Source organism: Phocoena sinus, chromosome 5 (genome assembly GCF_008692025.1).
Source record: "Phocoena sinus isolate mPhoSin1 chromosome 5, mPhoSin1.pri, whole genome shotgun sequence".
Classification (NCBI taxonomy): domain Eukaryota; kingdom Metazoa; phylum Chordata; class Mammalia; order Artiodactyla; family Phocoenidae; genus Phocoena; species Phocoena sinus.
Window position 1 is genome coordinate 131,615,940 of NC_045767.1, and position 22,014 is coordinate 131,637,953.

The 22,014-nt window shown below is 36.6% G+C and overlaps 1 protein-coding gene across 1 annotated transcript in view; it reads left to right on the forward strand.

The window, feature by feature from the left end:
• Positions 1 to 22,014, forward strand: part of FAM13A (family with sequence similarity 13 member A) — a 346,933-nt gene that overhangs the window by 155,163 nt on the left and 169,756 nt on the right. The window contains exon 6 of the mRNA XM_032632953.1: positions 4,774 to 4,848. Coding sequence (XP_032488844.1) covers positions 4,774 to 4,848 — 75 coding nt within the window. The remainder of the gene's footprint in view (positions 1 to 4,773; positions 4,849 to 22,014) is intronic.

Below are 22,014 nucleotides of genomic sequence, written 5' to 3' on the forward strand. Positions count from 1 at the left end.
CGCTCCGCGGCATGTGGGATCCTCCCGGACCAGGGCACGAACCCGTGTCCCCTGCATCGGCAGGCGGACTCTCAACCACTGCGCCACCAGGGAAGCCCCAGTTCTATACTTTTTTTCCAGCCACTTTCAGTTGCTCCATTCCCAGCACAGGGAAGGCATATAACCGGATTCATCCAAGGTTGTCCTTTTGTGAAATAAATGCAGTGATTGACGACAAGAGGAAGAAAACGAAGGGCATTAGCAAAGGAATGAAAGGTCATGAAGTGTAAGCTGATTAAGGAGAGAATTAAAAACAGGAGGAATGCACAAAGGGATTGTGAAAGGTTAGAAAAGGAATATTGTTCATTGATTTGGTTTACTCATCCACCACAACAGTTGAGCTTCTACTGTGTGCCAAACAGTGTTCTAGGCCTTGTGGGTGTATCCGTGAGTGATACAGGTCTTCTCACAGAGCAGGGTGAGATGGACAGTGAATTAAAACCACTAAATATTAAAATGAGATATTGCTGAGCGCTCTGAAGAAATAGGGAGAGCCCCAGTGGGAGGGGAGAGCAGTGGTGATTCAGATAAGGTGTTCCAGGGAGGGAGTCCGCTCCAGCAAAACTGAACAGAGACCTGGATGAAGTGTGGGCACACAATGTGAATAGCTGGGAGCAGCGGGCTAGGCTGAGGGAACGGCAGGTGCTTTTTTTTCTATTTTTTATTGTCATTAGTAAGTGAGTGGAAAGGCCAACAAAGCAGTGACAAACAAGGTATTTTTTCTTTCCCTATTGTATTTTTAAATGGTGTTTTCATGATACAGCGGTTTTAAGCAATTGGATGTTACTCAAGTCTTTGGAGTGGGCAGTCAGTTCAGTCAGAAGTCTCGTTCAAGTAGAAATGTTTAAAATAAATATAAGTATACCCTATATAATATATTCATGTCTAATTTATCATTCCATTCTCCAGTGCCCAGCATTGGAATGCCACGCATAATAATAGGGTTCAGTTAATATTTGAGAGAATTTCCATGCTCACATAATACTTACAAACACGAAACATTCCCCCTTCAAACCTTTGCAAAGAAGTTCTTCTAAGGGGAGAGTTCAAACACAAACCTGAGGTCTCTTCCCTTTGCCCTGGGAATGTGGGGATTTGCTTTAAAAGGCTTTTAAAAAAATGTGGACATAATTCATGTACCATAAAATTCACCTGTTTACAATGTGCAGTCTATCGGGTTTTAGCGTGTTCACCAAGTTGTACAACCGTTACCGTTACCTAGCTCCGGAACATTTTTGTCACCCCAAAAGAAACCCCATGCAGACTGGAGCTATGAGACGTGACTATACATTCCCTCCTCCTCCCAGGCCCTGGCTACCACTAATCTACTTCCTGTCATTATTTGTCCATTCTGAACATTTCATACACATGGAATCACGATGTATGTCCTTTTGTGTTTGGCTTCTTTCACTTAGCATAGTGTTTTCAAGGTGAATCTATGTGATTAGCAGGTATCAGTACTTCATTCCTTTTTATAGCTGGACAATATTCCATCGTGGGTATACCCCATACTTTTTTTATCTGAACAACAGTTGATGGACATTTGTGTTGTTTCCACTTTTGGGCCATTGTGAATAATGCTACAGTGAGCACTTATGTAAAAGTTTTTGTGTGGACATATGTTTTCAATTCTCAAGTATATACCTACAGGCATAAATTCTCAGGTACATATCTACAAGCATATACCTACAAGCATAAATGCTACAGTGAACACTTACGTAAAAGTTTCTGTGTGGACATATGTTTTTAATTCTCAGGTATATACCTACAAGCATAAATGGCTTTCTAAAAGCACAACTTTAAAAGGGCTTTATCTTTAAAATATTTCTCATAATATATTATGGAGTTACCGCACTATATCTGTTTTAAAACAATACATTAAGTTATTACCAGTTACTTATTGAAGGTACGAGTTGAATTACTTAATTTCCCTCCAGAAATCTGAGTAACACTTGGTCCTGCAGGAAGTGTGGCCGGTGTTCTATAGCTCACTGCTATTGCATGGGTGCCAGTACTCCAGAAGCATTCGGTTGGGGGCATTGGGAATGCAATCCTCAACAGGATGTGGCTTAACTTTTTTGTCAGTAAATATTGCTTCCTGAAAGAATCATAAGATCATAAAGTCTTGAAATTTAAGAGCTAGCTAGGATTCTTGGAGCTCACCTAATCTAGTCCCTTTGTTGTATAGATCTTTAAACTGAGGGAGAGGTCCAAGAGGTTAAAATGCTTGCCTGGGGCTTCCCTGGTGGCTCAGCGTTTGAGAGTCCGCCTGCCGATGCAGGGGACACGGGTTCGTGCCCCGCTCCGGGAAGATCCCACATGCCGTGGAGCGGCTGGGCCCGTGAGCCATGGCCGCTGAGCCTGTGTGTCCGGGGCCCGTGCTCCGCAATGGGAGAGGCCACAACAGTGAGAGGCTCGTGTACCGAAAAAAAAAAAAAATGCTTACCTGACTTCCTAGAGCTGGTTAGAGATCTAGGATGGTGCTGTGACTACTGAACTTCACTTTGACTCCACTCTCTGAATTTAAAGTCATAAAACAAAAAATAAACGTAATTTATGTAGGTGGTATTTTCAGTTAAAAGTTTACAGAAAATGCTTTCAGAGTCTTTTAAGGGAAAGCTGACTATCAGCCTTATACTTATTAATTCACAGGGACAGGGAGGCAAATTAGGAGTGAGACTGTCACTTTTAAAGGAAACACGGCCACTTTTAGTTTATGCATAAGGAAGAAAGAATTATAGGCATTTATAAGCTCAGACAGACATAAACAAAGGTCACCTATTCCTATTCACTTCCCTGAAGAGTTGGCCTTTTTTCTTCTCATCACATTCTAACATTTACTTACCAGTAGTTTAAAAAGAGGTATGAGGATTATACCTAATTATATTATCCAGGGGTAGCCAGATTACGCAACGGGTTATGCAGTTAATCACTTAAACCTTTTAAATGTCATGCTGGATATAGTTTATCCCTCTCACAGTGAGTCAGAAGCGGGAATGGGTTCGTTCACTATTTCCAGTAAACAGCTTCCCAACAGCAGGTGGTGTGACTGGTGGGAAAGGGTAGGACTGGAATGCACACTTATTTGGAGATCTCAGAAATGTACCCTTGGTCCTTACACGGGGCTGTGCACGAGGCCACAGACAGCTGAGAGTGTTGGCCGCGCTGCAGCTACCCCTGCCCCCAGCTCACGAGAGGTTCACGATCCCCTCCGAGTCTGAGAATATTGTTCCCTAGCACAAAGCGGAGGACAGGTAGCCTGTACAGCCCTGTGGTCCAGGCATGGGTCTCGGCTCTACCACTCTCTGTGTGATTTGGGGCACATCACCTCAGGATGCACACCCCTCATCTGTAAAATTAGGGGCGTGGATAGAGTAGTTGATCATTAAAAACTCTCTTGGCTTTAAAATGCTGTGGTTCTACAACCTAGTCATTTAAGCTGTCAAGTATATTGGATGAGAAGTAGTATATAAAGATGATAAGAGCTCAGGCCTTAAAGTTATTCAGGACCATCTTTGAGTCCTGTGTGACATTAGGCAATTTACTTAACTTCTGTATGCGTTTGTTGTGTAATACTTAAAAGGGGAATGATAATACGATATAATAATAGTACCTAACTCATAGGGCTGTTGAGGGGGGCGTGGCCTTGTGAATGCGAAGTCTCTAGCACAGTGCCTGACACATCCTATGATTTAGTAATTATTTATCTTTAGGGACATTTTATCCTAATAATATACTGTTCCCTTTAAAAATATAAGAATGTAATTCCGGGAAATCTTATTAATATTATAAAATGTGTAGAATACAGTTTTGTTTAAAAGAAGATAATTAACCCTAAAGTAAATTGGAAAAAAACCTCATTATTTAGATGAGTGAATGGTAGACATGATAGGGGAAGAAATGGGAGGCAGAGGTGAAGGTTTTGGAGCAGGTAAAAGAAATCTGACTTATTTACTCCTTAGCTTTATTGTTGACTATAATCTTCCTCTTATGTATTTTCGTTCTGGCTTAATTTGGAGATAGAATCATCTATGGAAAATTGACTCAAGTTAATGGCTATTCAGAAGTGAGGCCCTACATTATTTTGTAAGAAACAACAAGATTGTTGTTTTTATTTACCATGTAGAAATAAATAGTAAATCTGTCCAACCGCAAGTAAGCTGCTGCCTCATAATCTCTGCTCTTATTTCTGCATGTACTGTTTTGGCGTGAACCGAGGACTTAGCAGCTTAATAATTTTGTAAACAGATACTCAGATATTTTTTCTTGGGATATTGATATGCAGCTGTCACTATTTGATACGGACTATGAAGAATGTGAAGGAATTTGTTTATGATAAAACATTTACAGAGTCAGAACCCATTTGTAAAATACTTGGGGAAAGTTGGAAACTTCAAGTTTGGTGTTGATATCTTGGAGAATTACTATTCAATTCTCCAAAGAAGAGGTGAGATGTCTGTGGATATGTAAATGACATGATAGCGTAGGTGAGATTTTTAATAATCATCTCTGAATATATATGTCCTGTAGGTCCCATACCTACTCCATCACTGTATTACGTTACTTCACTGATGTATGTGACAAAGAAGAAAGGAAACGTTTTGACTGCTCTCTACAGTCTCACTAGCTTCTGATATGAACAACTCAATCCAGAAATGTGTTTCACTACATTGTAATTTCTGGTTTGGGTAGTGTTCTTCGGTCTCTAATGTTTCTTTTATACTTCTTTTATAGGAGGCCAATTGTAAGAACATCCTTCTAACAAAAGACTTCGTAAGAGACACACAAAAGCCATCTCCAAAAACCAAGGTAGGTTATGTCTGCTCTTTAGGCTATTGTGTGAAGCGTTTAGAAAGACTCTATCTTCTTGGGTTTCCATGCTCTGTGGCTTGCATTTCCCTCAGCACCACACCCCCTTTTTTTTTGGACCTAGTGGTCTTAAATATACTTCTTTTTAGCGTATTTAATCCAAGGTTATATTCATCCAAAAATGCTCAGGACACTCTTATTATTTAATGGACAGTGATATTTTTTATGTTTTTATTTTTTATTTTTTTTACCCACTAACTTTTTAAAAATTTTATATTGGAGTAGAGTTGATTTACAATGTTTTGTTAGTTTCAGCTGTACAGCAAAGTGATTCAGTTATACATATACATATATCTATTCTTTTTCAGATTCTTTTCCCATATACGTTATTACAGAGTATAGAGTTCCCTGTGCTATACAGTAGGTCCTGGTTGATTGCCTATTTTATGTATAGTAGTGTGTATATATTAACCCCAACCTCCTAATTTATCCCTCCCACCCCACACCTTTCCCCTTTGGTAACCGTAAGTTTGTTTTCTAAGTCTGTGAGTCTGTTTCTGTTTTGTAAATAAGTTCATTGGTATCATTTTTTAGATGCCACATATAAGTGACATCATATATTTGTCCTTCTCTGTCTGACTTACTTCACTTAGTATGATAGTCTCTAGGTCCATCCATGTTCCTGTAAATGGCCTTATTTCATTCTTTTTTATGGCTAAGTAATAGTTCATTGTATATATGTGCCACATCTTCTTTATCCACTCCTCTTTCGATGGACATTTAACTTGCTTCCATGTCTTGGCTGTAGTAAATAGTGCTGCAGTGAACATTGGGGTGCTTATATGTTTTTGAATTATGGTTTTCTCCAGATATATGCCCAGGAGTGGGATTGCTGGATCGTATGTTAGCTATAGTTTTAGTTTTTTTAAGGAACCTCCATACTGTTCTCCATAGTGGCTGTACTAATTTACATTCCCACCAACAGTGTAGGAGGGTTCCCTTTTCTCCACACCCTCTCAAGCATTTATTGTTTGTAGACTTTTTAATGATGGCTATTCTGACTGGTGTGAGGTGATATCTCATTGTAGTTTTGCTTTGCATTTCTCTAATAATTAGCAGTGTTGAGCCTCTTCATGTGCTTTTTGGCCATCTGTATGTCTTCTTTGTAGAAATGTCTGTTTAGGTTTTCTGCCCATTTTTTGACTGGGTTGTTTTTTGTTTTTTTAATATTGAGCTGCACGAGCTGTTTGTATATTCTGGAGATAATCCCTTGTTGGTTGCTTCATTTGCCAATATTTTCTCCCATTCTGAGGGTTGTCTTTTTGTTTTGTTTATGGTTTCCTTTGCTGTGCAAAAGCTTTGAAGTTTCATTCGGTCCCATTTGTTTATTTTTGTTTTTATGTTCGTTACTCTAGGAGGTGGGTGCAAAAAGGTATTGCTGCAATTTATGTCAAAGAGTGTTATGCCTATGTTTTCCTCTTAAGAGTTTTATAGTATCCAGTCTTATAATTTATGTGGAAACACAGAAGACCTCAAATAGCCAAAACAATCTTGAGAAAGAAAAATGGAGCTGGAGGAATCAGGCTCCCTAACTCCAGACTATGCTATAAAGCTACAGCAATCAAAACAGTATGGTACTGGCCTAAAGACATTCTTATAGATCAGTGGAGCAGGATAGAAAGCCCAGAAATAAAACCACACACCTATGGTCAATTAATCTATGACAAAGGAGGCAAGCATATGCAATGGAGAAAAGACAGTCTCTTCAGTAAGTGGTGCTGGGAAAATTGGACAGCCACATGTAGAAGAAGGAAATCAAAACATTCTCTAACACCATACACAAAAATAAGCTCAAAATGGATTAAAGACTTAAATGTAAGACTGTATACTATAAAACTCGTAGTGATATTTTTTAGTAGACAGTTTTACTTCTCAATCAGAATTGTTTCCATTGTATTCCCTATAATATAGAGAACACTCAAGTATAATGGAAGGTTACTTCTGGGGGTAAAATAAAATGTGCAACTGTAATTTTTCTTTCGCACAATAGAAATCATTTTATTGATTTTTTCATAATTATAAAAATAGCACATGGTCAGTGGAAAGTGTGTAAGCAAATTTTAACAAGAAAAATAAGAACTATCATACATATGACAGAATACAGGGTCTAATGTGTAAAATTTTGTTTCCTTTATTAAGAGAATTCCAAAATGCACATAGTTGTTTTGCTAGTGAAAAGAAAAACTCCATTAACCTAAAATATATTGTGAGAATTTATTTGATCATTTGTCCAACCAGAAGAGTGATTGCATTAATTTTAGAGCCCCTTTCCATATCTTAAATCTTTTGAGTAGAACTTCTCCTATTTACTAGGTGTATATAATATTCCTAACTGACCACTATGATATTTATATAGCTACTTCTTTTTCCAGTTCTAAGACAAAATGTCCTCCAAACTTTCTTGTGTTCATTGTAGGCAAAATTTTAAAGGATTCTTATCTCTGGTTTTAATGGCAGGTTATTATAAAAATAATTGCGGCTTTCTTTGAAAAGTTAAATCAAGTGAAGTAATGAGTCATTACTTAATACTTAGGGTAAGAGACTACAGTTTATTTTTAAAAGAAATACCAACATCTATTTTTTATAAAACTTGTTCCACCTTAATTTTTTTTTTTTTTGGAAAAATGTTTTAACTACTATGCATTCCTTTCCAGATTCAAACTATCTTCTGTATCTTCTTCACTGAAATATTACAGGCTTACAGAAAACGAATTCAAATGTATAGTAGAAATTTTGTTTACTATGAATTAATAAAAATTCAGTGTCAAAATATACTCACCAAGTAAATGCATTTAAAAATATAGGATTTGAGGAACATTTTTAGGTAACATTTGCTCATTAACTCCATTTATATTGGAATATACCTACTTTTAGGTGAAGAGACTTAGATGAATCACTTCATAAATGAAAGATAATCTTGAAACCTGTCATAAAAACTGTTTGAAGAGATTTTATTACTATTATGAAATTAATCCCATTTGGAATATTTCAGGCATATAGAGAATCAATAATTAATGTATATTGATTATCCTCTCTCAGTCTCACTGTATGGTTCATGACCAAGCTAACTCAATAGAGAAATTGGTTAATCCGTAGTTTGTAACTTTAGCTTCTCTGTGGTCTTGCATGAGCAAGTTTAAATTTACATGAGCAAACTAATCTTTGCTTAGCTCTGCTTAGTTTAGAGGTGATTAAAATACTTGTTATTTCAAATCCCCAGAAATGAGGCAGAGCATGTGAGTTGCAAGAGATTATAAGGCACTAACTCTTTCACCAAGATTGTATCTTAAGATCTTTTTTTCCGCCAGTTGATCTTTGAAAACTGAAGCTGAAAACACTTTCAAATATAGTTGGTATAAAACAGACAAACAAACAAAATGTGGTTGGTGTGTCCTTTCTAGAATGACTTAGTGAGCTGTGAGAATGATGTGTATCCTTGGTACTAATGTTACTTCATTTGGCCTCTGTAGCTATCTTTCTCAGACATCTCTAGTTACAGCTGTATGTGTCTTGAACAGCTAAGCATTTCTGATCCCTGTATGGCTAGAGATGTAAAATGGTAATCCAGAAATGGCATTTGTCCACTGGCTCTGGAGATGTCTCTCTAGTCTAAGCCATCTGTCCCCATCTGTGTTCCCTCTGCTAGCTGTTTTCTCTGCTCTTAGGCAATGGGGAGAATTGTATTTCTGTCCCTTATATAGGAAAGCCTCTTCTTGACCTGAGTCCAAGCTGGAAAAAAAAAATGATACCTCCATTACACAGTGCCATGACACTTCCTGGATGAGCAGTGATCACCAGCCCAGCTAGCTCAAGGGCATGCTCATATAACCATTTCATGGCCAATAACTGAGTAGACTACATATGCAAACAAATAAATGGAATAGATGATACAGAAGCGAACATCAAATAGATTTTTAAAGAGGGGTAGAACATAGGCACAGCTCCTTGTAACCTAGTATAATAATGATTAGAGGAGAGGAGACAAAGTCTTTTTCTACCTAACACAAGTGCAGATGGCTCTAAATAAGCCTCACAACCCATATTCATTGGTCACAGTATAAACCCTAAAGAAGATCCAGGAACTAAGGGAAGAAAACTCTTTCTTCTCTCTCCCCTTGGGGTATGACCTAGACTTCCCACTGAATTTGCTGTGCTCTTCTTGACCTCGGTTAAAAAAAAAAAAAAAAACCTCAGGTTCGGGCCATTGTATAAAAATAAATGTCAGATTCATTCAGTGCTGGAGTGAAAGTATAAAATAGAAGATAATCTCTTTCCTTCCTGACTTTTCTCAGTGGATAAAACTGTACTGATAAAAATTAAAATTACAAGCACATAATAGGTTTAGTCATTGCATTCTCCTACTGCTTTTATAGATGTTTCCTTTAGTAAACGAAGTCATATTAACTAAAAAAATGTGTGATAAAAATAACGCAGTTATCAAGTAAGCAGTTATGTAGTAGAAGCAACTGTTAAATTATTTTTCTTTTCAGAAGTTAATGATTTCAGGGGCCATGCATCATTTATGAAGGAGATTTCCTTCAATAATGAAACTAGTTGTCACAGATATATTTTCTTAAATGGTTTTAAAAATGCCTATGCCTGGGCTTCCCTGGTGGCACAGTGGTTGAGAGTCCGCCTGCCCATGCAGGGGACGCGGGTTCGTGCCCCGGTCCGGGAAGATCCCACATGCCGCGGAGCGGCTGGGCCCGTGAGCCGTGGCCGCTGAGCCTGCGCGTCCGGAGCCTGTGTTGCGCAACGGGAGAGGCCACAACAGTGAGAGGCCCGCGTACTGCAAAAAAATAAATAAAATAAAATAAAATAAAATAAAAAAGAAAATAAATGCCTATGCCTATTAGCATAGTGAACTAGAAATTTAAACTAATGTAGGGTTTTGAGAAAATTGAGTGACAGTATAATTTTATTTTCAATATGCAAATTAATAGTCATTTAATAAGCATTAAATTTTACTAAAATTCTAAGTTATTTTAAAGTCATTGTTAATGGATGTGAATATAGTTTATGGTGCTTTAATTAATGTATACAAGCATTCTAATTAGTATTCCACTTTTTCCAGTTGACATTGTTTCACTATTGTTTCCACACATCAGCCTACTCTGCGTACTTATTCCTTTAATAAAGGTAAATAATAGTAGTAGCAGTAACAGTGATGATGATGATGGTAGCTACGATTGATCAAGTTCCAGTCACTATACTACTTAATATATATATTTTCTAATAATCATAGCGTTTCATATGTTGTCATCCATATTTAACTATTTTGAAAATATGGAACTGCTTCTAATTATCATTAATATAAAAAGCCTTACTAGGTAAGTGTTAACAAAGAAGAACTTCTGACTGTTAAACAGTATTATTTTCTTAGGTTTTATTACCTATAGTAGAATTAACAGATATGAATTGTTTTATGAATAGTGTAGCCTAACATACCGTCTCTCCTCCCCACTTTGAAGTTGTTTATAATTTATGCACATTGTTGTAGGCTAACCACGTACCTGTATCTACACACAATATATATGATAACTTTGCAGGTTTTACAACTTTGTGTTAATAAAGTGTACAGTATATCACCTTCTGCAACTTTTTTTCCTGTTCAATATGCTCTGTCAGTATTCACTTTCAGTAAGAATAAAATACAGTTTAGGTATTCTGGGTTTTTCTAATATTTAGGTTGTCTCCAATATTCAGTTGATTTCCAATATTTTGCTATTATAAACCAACTGTAAGTGAATAATTTTCACATGCCACATTTTATGCACCTGTAGAGTAGGGTCGTAAGTAGGTACACCTTTGTCCCGGTATTGCAGATGCTCTTAAAATGTGCTAATTTAACATATTCAACAGCTGTGTGTGACTTTCGTTTTTTCACATCCTCACAAATCGTTGGTAATATCAGAGTTCTCATGGTTGTTCCCCCGAATCTAATGAGTGTGGGAAGCATCTTGCTATTGCCTTAGTTTGGATTTCTCTAATTGCTACTCATCACAGAGACATTTATTTTTCACTGAATGTCCAAGTGTCTCTCCAACGTTTCCCAGCCCCATTGCAGGTAGGTGAGGCCAGTCAACTACTTTTGGCCAGTAGGCTGTGAGCAGAAGCGACAACTGTCATTTCAGAGGTAGAAATTCAAAACTTTTCCAGCCCTTTCTTACAGTACATTAACTGGACAGTGGAGCATGGGTCCGCAGAGCGGCCTGTCAGATTGCATTGGATCTGTGTCATGACTGAAAAACAAACCTGTTTTGTTACGCCACTGAGATTTCTGAGTTAATTTGTACCTTCCCTATAATGTAGCCTACCACGCGGACAGCGTGTATATCATGTGTTTGTTTTCATATGTTTATTAAACTTTGGTCATATCTGTGTTTATTACTCTGTGTACTGCTTTCTCCTACTGTTGCAAATTTTGCTATTGGGTTGTTTGCTTTTTTCTTAATGATTTGTAAGAGTTTGCTAGCTATTGTCAGCTATATGTGTTCCAAACACTTTCACCCAATTTTCTGGGGTTTTTTTTGTTTCATATAGAATACAGTGTCTTTTAATGTTTGAAAGTTTTTTACTTCAATGAAGTCTTTAGTGTTTGTGCTTTTTTACATCTTGTTTAAGAAATCCTCACCTACTTTGAGATCACTTAGAACGTCTTTTTTATTATTTTCCAAAAGTTTTAAAGTTTGCTTTATATATATATAGGTCTTAATCATTCAAAATTGAATTTTATGTAAAGCATAAAGTAGGAATCTCATTTTATATGTGAAAATCAATCAACTCAGCATATTTATTCAATAGTTCGTCTTTCCCCCACTTCTTGAAATAGCATTTCCATTATATATCAGATGTTTTTATGTCTCTTTCTGGACTGTACTATTTGTTGCTTTTTCTGTGTGTTTATCTTATGTCATTACCACAGTGTCTTAATTAGTGATATCTGGTAGAATAAGTTTCTTCAACTTTGTTTTCCTTCTTGAAAATTATCTTGGCCATTCTTGGTCCTTTGCTTTTGTAGTTGAATATTATCAAGTTTCACGAGAAATTTTATTTAGAATTTAAATTGAATTGATAGATTAATTTCCTGAGCATTGGTATTTTATCCATGACCATCATGTAAGTTTCCATTTACTCAGGTCCTCTTTAATGTCTTTTGATTTTTAAAAAATTATCATTTTCTCCTAGATCTCCATTTTCTAGATATTATAAATGGAGTACTTACTATGTCTTCAAACTTTGCTGCTGACGTTTAACGTTGGAACTGACTTTTACCATTGACTTTATATCTGAAAACCTTGCCAAATTCTCATAATATTTTGTAAGCAATTCTGTTTGACTTCATTTGGAGGCAGTCATGTCCTGTGGAAATAATGAGCATCATTTATTCCTTTTCAAGCCTTTTATCATTTAATATCTTTTTTTTCTTATGCTACGTTCCAGGACTCCCAGTATAAGGTTAAATAGAAATGATGATAGCATGCCTTCTTGAGTTGCTTCCTGATTTTAAGGGAAGTTTTCTACATTTTACTTTTACATATTATAATTGCATTTATCTTCTTTCTTTCTTTCCTTTTTTTGGGGAGGGGGTGGGTAATTCTTTTGAAATGCCAAGCACATAGCCGACCTCCAATAAAATCTTGAAAATGAACACATAAATATTTGCTTCTTGTTTTTTTGTTTCATATGAAAGTAGTTAGTGTCTGTATGTTTTCATGCATTTTTTCTTCACACATACACTCATTAGGTTTATGGTGTTTACTTAAGGTCTTTGGTAGGTATGTTTTATAAATTTACATTTTGCTAAGAATTTTTATTTTGAGTGAATGTTAAACTTTAGCAAATATTCCCTTGATTTCTGTTAAGATAATTGCATGGTTTTTCTCCCATTTTCTTTTATTGTGGAGAGTCATATTCATAGACTTTCTAACCTTAGACCAGCAGTGCATCACTGGAATAAACCAGTTCTGAACCTGGCCCTGATACCTATTTTTAAACACCTTGAAAGTTTTGGATAGCTGATATTTTGTTTAGTATTTTTGCATCTAGGTTAATAAATTTTTTTGTTTTGTCTACTTTTGGTATAAAGCTTGCGCTATGTTAATAAAATGAAATGAGGAGAGCCTTTTGTAATCTGTGAAACAATTTAAGAGGAGGATTATTAGTTCCTGCAGTATTTGGCAGAATGTGTCTAGGTCTAGTGAGGTTTATTGATTTATTTGTTTTTAATTTTGTTTTGTTTTTTAAATTTGTTTTGGTAAGTTGATCTTTAACTACTGATTCAGTTTATTTTGTGCCTATAGTCCTATTCGTGTTTTTAATTTATTTTATTTTTTGTTTTATTTTTTTTGTCTGTGTTGGGTCTTCGTTGCTGCGTGCAGGCTTTCTCTAGCTGCAGCGAGTGGGGGCTACTCTTCCTTGCGGTGAGTGGGCTTCTCATTGTGGAACTTCTGTTGCGGAGCGTGGGTTCTAGGCGCACAGGCTTCAGTAGTTGCAGCGAGCAAGGCTCAGTAGTTGCAGCACACGGGCCATAGAGCGCGCGGGCTTCAGTAGTTGTGGTATGTGGGCTCAGTAGTTGCGGCACCAAGGCTCTCGGGCATGCGGGCTTCAGTAGTTGTGACACGCAGGCTCAGTAGTTGTGGCTCGCAAGCTCTAGAGCACAGGCTCAGTAGTTGTGGCACCTGGGCTTAGTTGGTCCGCAGCATGTGGGCTCTTCCTGGACCAGAGATTGAACCCGTGTCCCCTGCATTGGCAGTTGGATTCTTAACCACTGCGCCACCGAGAAAGTCCCTCATGTTTTTTATTTATCCTGAATTATTAGTTTTTAATTGAAGTATAGTTGATTTACAATATTATATTACTTTCAGGTGTACAGCATAGTGATTTGATACTTTTATAGATTATACTCCATTTAAAGTCATTATAAACTATTGGCTGTATTCCCTGTGCTGTACAGTATGTCCTTGTAGTATATTTATTTTATACACAGTAGTTTGTACCTCCTAATCCCCTACCCATAGCTTTCCCCTCACCCTTTCCCTCTCCCTACTGGTAACTACTGGTTTGTTCTCCATATCTATAAGTCTGTTTCTGTTTTGTTAATTCATTTGGTTTATTTTTTATATTCCACAAGTAAGTCGTAACAGAGTATTTGTCCTGCTCTGTGTGACTGACTTCACTAAGCATAATACACTTTAGGTCCATCCATGTTGTTACAAATGGCAGAATTTCATTCTTTTTTAAGGCTGAATACTATTCCATTATCAATATATATATGTGTGTGTGCGTGTGTGTGTGTGCGTGTGTGCGTTCACACGCACATCTTTATCCATTCATCTGTTGATGGACTCTTAGGTTGTTTCCATGTCTTGGCTATTGTAAATAATGCTGCTATGAACATTGGGGTGCATGTACCTTTTCAAATTAATGTTTTTATTTTCTTTGGGTATATACCCAGGAGTGGAATTCCTGGATCATATAGTAGTTCTATTTTTAGTTTTTTGATGTTATCTTTTCTAGGAAATTGTCTATTTTAATTAATTAATCAGCATAAAATATTTTAATGTTTCCTCTTATTTTTGAAATCAATATTTCATCTGTAGTTATAGTCTTTTTTTCATTTTTAATATTTTGGGACATTTTCTTTTTTGCTTTTGATTAGGCTTGCTAGAAATTTGTCTATTAGTCTTTGCAGCTTTTAGTTTTACAGATTCTCTACTGTAGCTATTTCCTGTTTCATCCATCTCTGCTATTATTTCCTATTTTCTCTATATCTATTATTCAAACGGTAGATTTTTTTTCCTAATGTCTGTCACCTTTTCCTCCATAGACATATATTTTAATAGATTTTCCATGTGATGTGATACTGAAACTCGATAACCAGTTCTTTTAAATGTATTTGCTCTGTTTATTGACAGCCTCTTCTGTGTTGAGTGTCTTTATTACATTAGAGAGCTCTTTTAGAATCATGCCATTTTCTTCCTTCCTTTTTTTTTTTGGTAATACTTTCACAATGTCAGGCACATAGTGAATGCTCAGTAAATACTTGAGAAAGAACAAATAAATCAGTCAGTTTTTTCTCTTATTTTATATGAAAGCAGTGAGTGTCAATGTGTGTGTTTTATGGGGGGAGGTTAAAGAGAATTTGCTCTTGTAAAAATCTAGTAAAATTTAGTACATTTTTCCTTTGGAAAGGGTTCAATAACCATTAAATACATAATTATTTCTGGAATTTAAGAATCTGGGTTTTATGTGTTTCTTTTCCTGATTTGTCTCTTTAGAGCTTTTCTTATAATAATTTCCCATCTGTTTTCTCTGCCCCCATATGTTTGTATATATGAATGTATGTTTACTTCACTAGATAGAAAATGTTCCGTATTTTTCCGTCTCCCCTATAGGTGCTGGGTGATAAAATTCTCTTCCTTTTTTGCCTCTTTCATTATCTTGGGAAATCACTTCTCAAAGCTATCTCTTCAGTGTTAAGAAGCATAAAAATTGTAAAAGTGAATAACTTTGTTCATTTATTACTACAGTTATATCTATGACTAAATCTTTTATTTTTTACAAGCATATTCTTTCTTTAATCTCTCTAGAATTAATGACATGTAGATTCAGTTATTTGGATAGTGTTTCCTATGTTCTGTGATATTTTATAACATATATATATATATATATATATATATACTATTGAGTAAAAAATAATACAGGGTTAAATAGTTATTTTAAATAATAATGCAAATATGATGGTATTTCTGGGTATACCTGCCTAATCTCTTAATCTAATAACTTGGCTCATTTAACCTCTATATTTAGCCTCTTTCCAGATGCTATAAGCTGAAGTGACCCCAGGCCAAGGAATGCAAGGACCTCTATGAAGTATCTCTAGACTAGCACTGCTGTGGCACACAGGGCATAGCTGACCTGGACCCACTGGTCCTGAGGACCCAGCTTCCTAAGACTGGGTATAGAAACCTGATCCCTGACTTTCCCCAGCCAAAATCATGTCCTCTTGCATATCTGACCTGCTTTGATAGACACCCTGAAGCTTATGCTCAGTTTGGACATTTTATCCCATCTGTCCTGCACCAGGTGCTAGGGATACAAAGTTGAAAAGTCACTGTCTCTTACCGGAAGGAACTGGAGCCCAGACATACATACAAGCAACAAAATTAAGACATCACACGTGCTAGACTGATTTTTTGATCTCAGATCTACCTTTGGGTTCACTGTCCTATTTTGAAAACGACCAAATCTTAGCCTGGTTGCCATGATTTCTCCCTAACCCTAGAGTTCTCACTGACCTTTTCGTTCCAGTTTCCCCTGGTTTGTCCTGTTCAATAATTATGACCAGTCTAATCACGATTATTAATGTCAACTTTTGTGACAGTTAGCCCCATGATGTTATTGGCTTCATTCACAGTCTGATGCAGGTGGGGTGGGATTCGTAGGTAGCAAGCCTCCAAGCAGTGATTCAGATGGCAAGCTGCTTCCGTCTTTCAACTATGTTGTCTAAAAAGGTGGCTTCTAATATCAGGAGTGAAAAAGAAAAAAAGTGTGTGCAAAGTTCATAGGTACTTAACCGCCTTAGTACAGAAGCAACTCTTGTCCCTTCTACTCACATTCCAGGACTTAGTAACCTTTGTGGGAGTCTGGAAATATAATTTTCCAGTGTGCCCAGGAAGAGGACGATGAACTAGGAATTGACGAGTACATATATCGTTGCTGCCGCAACCTGTCCTTCTGTTTGCCAGACACATTTTTTCTCTTAACTCTGCAGAAAATACACCCAGTCCTTTTGCCAGGATAAAAATCCAAAGAACCAACCAGTCATTACAACCAACTCAATCTCCAAAATATCTGGGAGACCTGTCAATGCTCCATCAGGTCTAGACGTGGTTCCTCTTGTTCTGAGAATCTATGAAATTAGAAGACAAATTGTCCCTCCCTCCACACACATCCACCCCATATACAAATGGGACACTAAACAACCCCATTCACACTCTAGTACACACACATACACGTGCACATAAGCAGTGGAGGCACTTTCTGTGAGGAACTGCATTGTCCTTTTTCTCTGACAGGTGCCTTCACCTTTTAGAGTTGCCTCTTTGTCATTATTCCCCTTGAAGTGTGTATAGCGAGTATGTCTTCTTTAAACTACAGCTTGCCTCCCATTCATGGAGGTTTGGTGTCTCAGGGATTGTTTTACCTCTTGAACAGCAAAGACTTCTTTAGTGTGGGCTGACGTTTTTTCGTGGTAGTGGCGGTGGTTTGTTGATTTGTTTGCTGTCGTGTAAAGGGGGTTTACAGTAAAGTCCCTCAAAATGTAAAAACGTAATTAGTGTCTGACCTGTTTGCTTTCAGTCAGTTCCATGAGGCAGTTAAAATCCTCAAAGCATGTTGTTTCCTCCTCTGCCTTCAGATCTCGTAAGAATTCGTCATAGGAAGAAATTAACCAGAACTCTACTGGCAAGGGATTCTGGGAACTGCAGTTTCCATGCTTTATACCCCTGCAGTACACAGCTGTCTTATAAAATCACATGAAATTATGTTTCAAATAAGCAGAATGGACCATCTGTGCTCTTAAATTGTGATCGGAGTTGGCTTTGTGGAAGAAATAGAGTTTAAGTCCAATTTTTAAAAAGAAGAATCAGAAACTGGACAGAGGAAGAATTTCAGTTAGAATGGCATAAGCAAAGACTAGAAGGAGAAAATGAGCATTTCATATTTTGATCAGCGTTTATAGACCAGACTAGCATGGGTAGAAGTAGAAGATAAATTCTGAAAGATAGGCTGCAGCCAAATTGTAGGGGGGTGTGACTGTTAAATCTTGCATAAAGATTGCCATGCTGTGTGACAACATGTATTAAACAAAATAAACAGCAAACACACAGGAAAAAATCAGAGAATGAAAAGAAATTAATTTTTGTGCAACAGAGAGAGGGTTTTAGAACAGCAACAAGAAAAACCCATATATGAACAAAAAGATAATAACTATTAGAAGGTTGAGGTTTTTTCTGGCCGGGTTAGATGACTGAAGGAGGGTGGCTTTAATGAACAGATCTTTGGCTTTACAGTGTTACAGAAGCAGCTCTGTCTCTTAATAGCAGTGTGTCCTGAGGCACACTATGGAATATTTTGCAATCTCAGTATTCTAATTTATAAAAGATAATAACATAATAGTAATCATAGATGTCGATTGAGTACTGTTTGCTAGAGACTTTGAAAAATATTTCTAATATTACTTTATTAAATCCTCATAACTCTATAGGAGAGAAATGACCGTTATCAGTTCATATTGCCTTGGTTACACTTATGATAAAACAATCCCCGAATCTTAGTGGCTTAAAGCTACATTTATTTCTTGCTCACGCTACCCGTCCGATCTAGATTGACAAGGGGGCTCTGCTTATGATGGTTTCTTGAGGACCCGTTCTGACAGAGCAACCCGTCTTAAATGTGGCCAGTTACAGGGCTAGAGGAAAAAGAAAGAGCTCTGTAGGATCTTGCATTGGCAATTAAATGCCCTGGCTCAGAAGTAACTTGATCACTTCTGGTCATAACTCGTTAGCCAGAAGTAATCCTATTGCCTCACCCAGCCACAGTGGAAACAGGAAATACAACCCTACAATACGCCTGGAAGAAACTTTACCAATACCTTAATTTTCCTTCTTTCTTTTTTTTTAAACATCTTTATTGGAGTATAATTGCTTTACAATGGTGTGCTAGTTTCTGCTTTATAACAAAGTGAATCAGCTACACATATACATATATCCCCATATCTCCACACTCCCTATCCACCCCTCCAGGTGGTCACAAAGCACCGAGCTGATCTCCCTGTGCTATGCGGCTGCTTCCCAGTAGCTATCTATTTTATATTTGGTAGTGTATATATGTCCATGCCACTCTCTCACTTCGTCCCAGCTTACCCTTCCCCCTCCCCGTGTCCTCAAGTCCATTCTCTGCGTCTGCATCATCCTTCTTTCTTTATAGATGAGAAAATGGAGGCTTAGAGAAGCTAGTTAATTTTCTCAAGGTTGTATGGATAATAAGTTCCAGATATATTTGATCCTAAAGCTCAAACTCTTTACCCTCATAGCGCCTCTCGCATTTCTGTGGCCCTACATGGTGTATTGTGTTATACTGTCTCCTTTGCAGAGAAGTTGTGAGAATTAAAGATAATTAAGTAATTGTTATACTGCCTGGGACATGGAGTGAGCCTGCAGGGCCTAGTGATGTTATCTTTTGTCTTCTTTTACTTCTTAACCCATAACTCAGAGTCTTTCTTACGTACAAAAGCTCTGAACTGTTTTTGTAGTGACTGTGTTTTCTCTGTGATGACAGCAGCTCTTCTCAGTTACCAACATTACACATGTCTTGTTTGTAAAGGCAGCCGATGGCACAGGACTTCTTATTCTTATCACCCATTCTGAACACCATTTTATAAGTCAACTAAGGTTTTGGGATATCAGATTCCCTCAGGCTATCTTACCAAACTCTCAGTATAATAAGGTAAATAGATTTTAGTGGGGTGTCCTAGGAATCCGACGCCTTACCAATAATGTGGCTATTGCTATGGAATATTACAGGTCAAGTTTCATATCAGGCCATAAAGTTTGGACTTTTTCCTCAGTGTGATAAATGTTTGTTTATTGTTTCACACTGTCATATGCAGCTATAAAATGTACTTCTTTGTTAAGTCCTCTCATACCCAGAATTTATAGGCATTAAATAGCTTTATAAATGCTAAAGAAGATTCTTAAAGCCATCACTGAATACTGCCTTAGTTCTTATAATCCTAAATCATTAGCTTTACCTAGTAATTTTATTGAAAGCCAATATTGAGAGAATGTTTATGTTTATTTTTGTATCTGACATGTTAATGGAATAAATTTTAAATGAGAGAACAAAATTCTAGATGTGGAATATAACTTGACTCCTTTAAATTCATTTATTGAAGCAACTGTACTTCCTCTTTTGAGACATACGGCATGCAGAAAATAAAGTCAATTACTGTATGTCTACAAAAGAAAAAAATTACGGGTACAGTGTCCCGATTGACTTTATCTGATGCCTATTTCCAAATTAAATAGGTTACTGATGCCTATTTCCAAATTAAATAGGTTACTGCTTTTATAAACAGTCCTTTTATGGAAATAGAATTTCTCTTAAAAGTACCAAATTGCTTTAACTAAAATATATCCCTCTCCAGCAGGGAGTGGGTCAGGAAATGTTCCAAAAGAGAAAAGATTTGTCTGTTCGACTGAGTAGACTTGGAATGAGTACCACCACTGGGCCCACTGGAAGGGGACTTGTTAAGGGATGGATACAGTGTAAGGAGTAAGAAGTCTAAGATAAGATTCAAGAGAAAGCAGAGGTGAACTGAGGACTTTGAATAGGAAATTCGTACTCATAAATTTAAACCGACAGTGGGGAGCCATTGAAGATTTTGTTGCTGTTGTTTACTTTATTATACATGTCAAATGACGCTGAAAAAAAGACAGTAAAGGAAAACAGCAAAAATTCGCCTCCTTCCTTTCTACCTCTGTTAATATAATCACTACTAGAATTTTGATGTATAATATTATTGCCTCTTTGCCTACATGTATGTGGATGTATTTGAAAGATATACTCATATAAACAATTTTATTTTCTCCTATTTTCCCTTAATATATTATTATAAGCATTTTCTATGTTAGTACAAGCTTCATAATAACAATGATCATTCTCATTGTACCTCAGGTTTTCAGTGATTCAATATTATAAATACTGAGTGGTTAAACATTTTTCAGCATAAGGTTTATTTCTTAGCTAGAATTATTTCCTCAGGATAGATTGCTATAAGTGGATTTGCCAGTTCAAAAGGTATAAATATTTTTATGGCCCTTAAAACCTATTGCTAAGTTAAATTTTTGCTAGAGTTATAAAAATTTACACAGCCACTGGAAAATATGAGAGTGCCAATTGCATACATCCTTATGAACAGTAGGTATTTAATCCTTGTCTATGAGCCAAAAGGACTAAAAATAAGACCCTGTTCTAAATTTCATACTTTGTGATCTATTGCTAATGAAATTCCACATATTTCTGTATACAGGCTTACTATTATTTACATTTCCTCTTTTGTGGAGTATCTTTCAATTCAACATACTTCTCCATTTGGCTCGTGCAATCTTGCTGTTTTTCTTAAGAAGCTGTATGATTTAATTCTGTATTAAAAATACTAGCAGTGAAGGTCTGTGAGTGAAGAAGTATGGGACCAGACATAAGTGTATATTAAGATTAATCTGCCTATTGTCTATTGAATAGATTTTAGAACAGAATCACCAGTAAGAAAAATTCTGTATTACATTATTTTTTATGATAATGTTGCTCTGATATTGGGCAGAGTTTTTTTAATTCCCCTATTGCATTCACACTACAGAATAATAGTGTACTTTTCAAACTGTTTCCCCTTAAGTTTAAAATTTCATCATTACAGTTCATTTTCGTAGCAGAAATGTTACCTGTTCTTAAGAAGGAAGCACAGAGAAGTAATTTGCTTTAGATAACAGGCTCAGGATAGAAACATAAATTTAGACCACCGAAATCTCAGTTTAGAGTTAATCTTGGGTTTTGAAAATTGGCATGATTAGAAAGGATGTAAATGAATGAATTACTGTAAGTGGTTCTAATTTATCTGGGCCCATAGTGACTTTGCTGACATATTCTGAATTTTGTGAACCTTCCAATGTTAGTCCTTTTGGTCATGTCGTGCTGAGTCGTATCTGTTTTGATTATTTCTTCTCTTTGTCTTACCATGCATTTAACCTATATTATTTTAGCCTGCAGTATTTACTTATTTCTTCAGAATACTAATTGTCTATCATATGACAGGCATTGAACTAGAGCTAAGCACTTAGATATTAAACTTGGTAGGAGAAGTTTTCAAGCCAGTGAGGAGCAGAGGCTAACATGCAAATATTTAGTTGCAAATTGTATAAATGGCTAGGAAGGAAAGTAGAATGCGCTGGCAGCATATAACAGTGGTACCTGATTTAAACTGATGCATCCAGGAAGGAACTTGTAAAGGAGGTTACATTTCTTTTGAGACCAAAGATGAGGAAG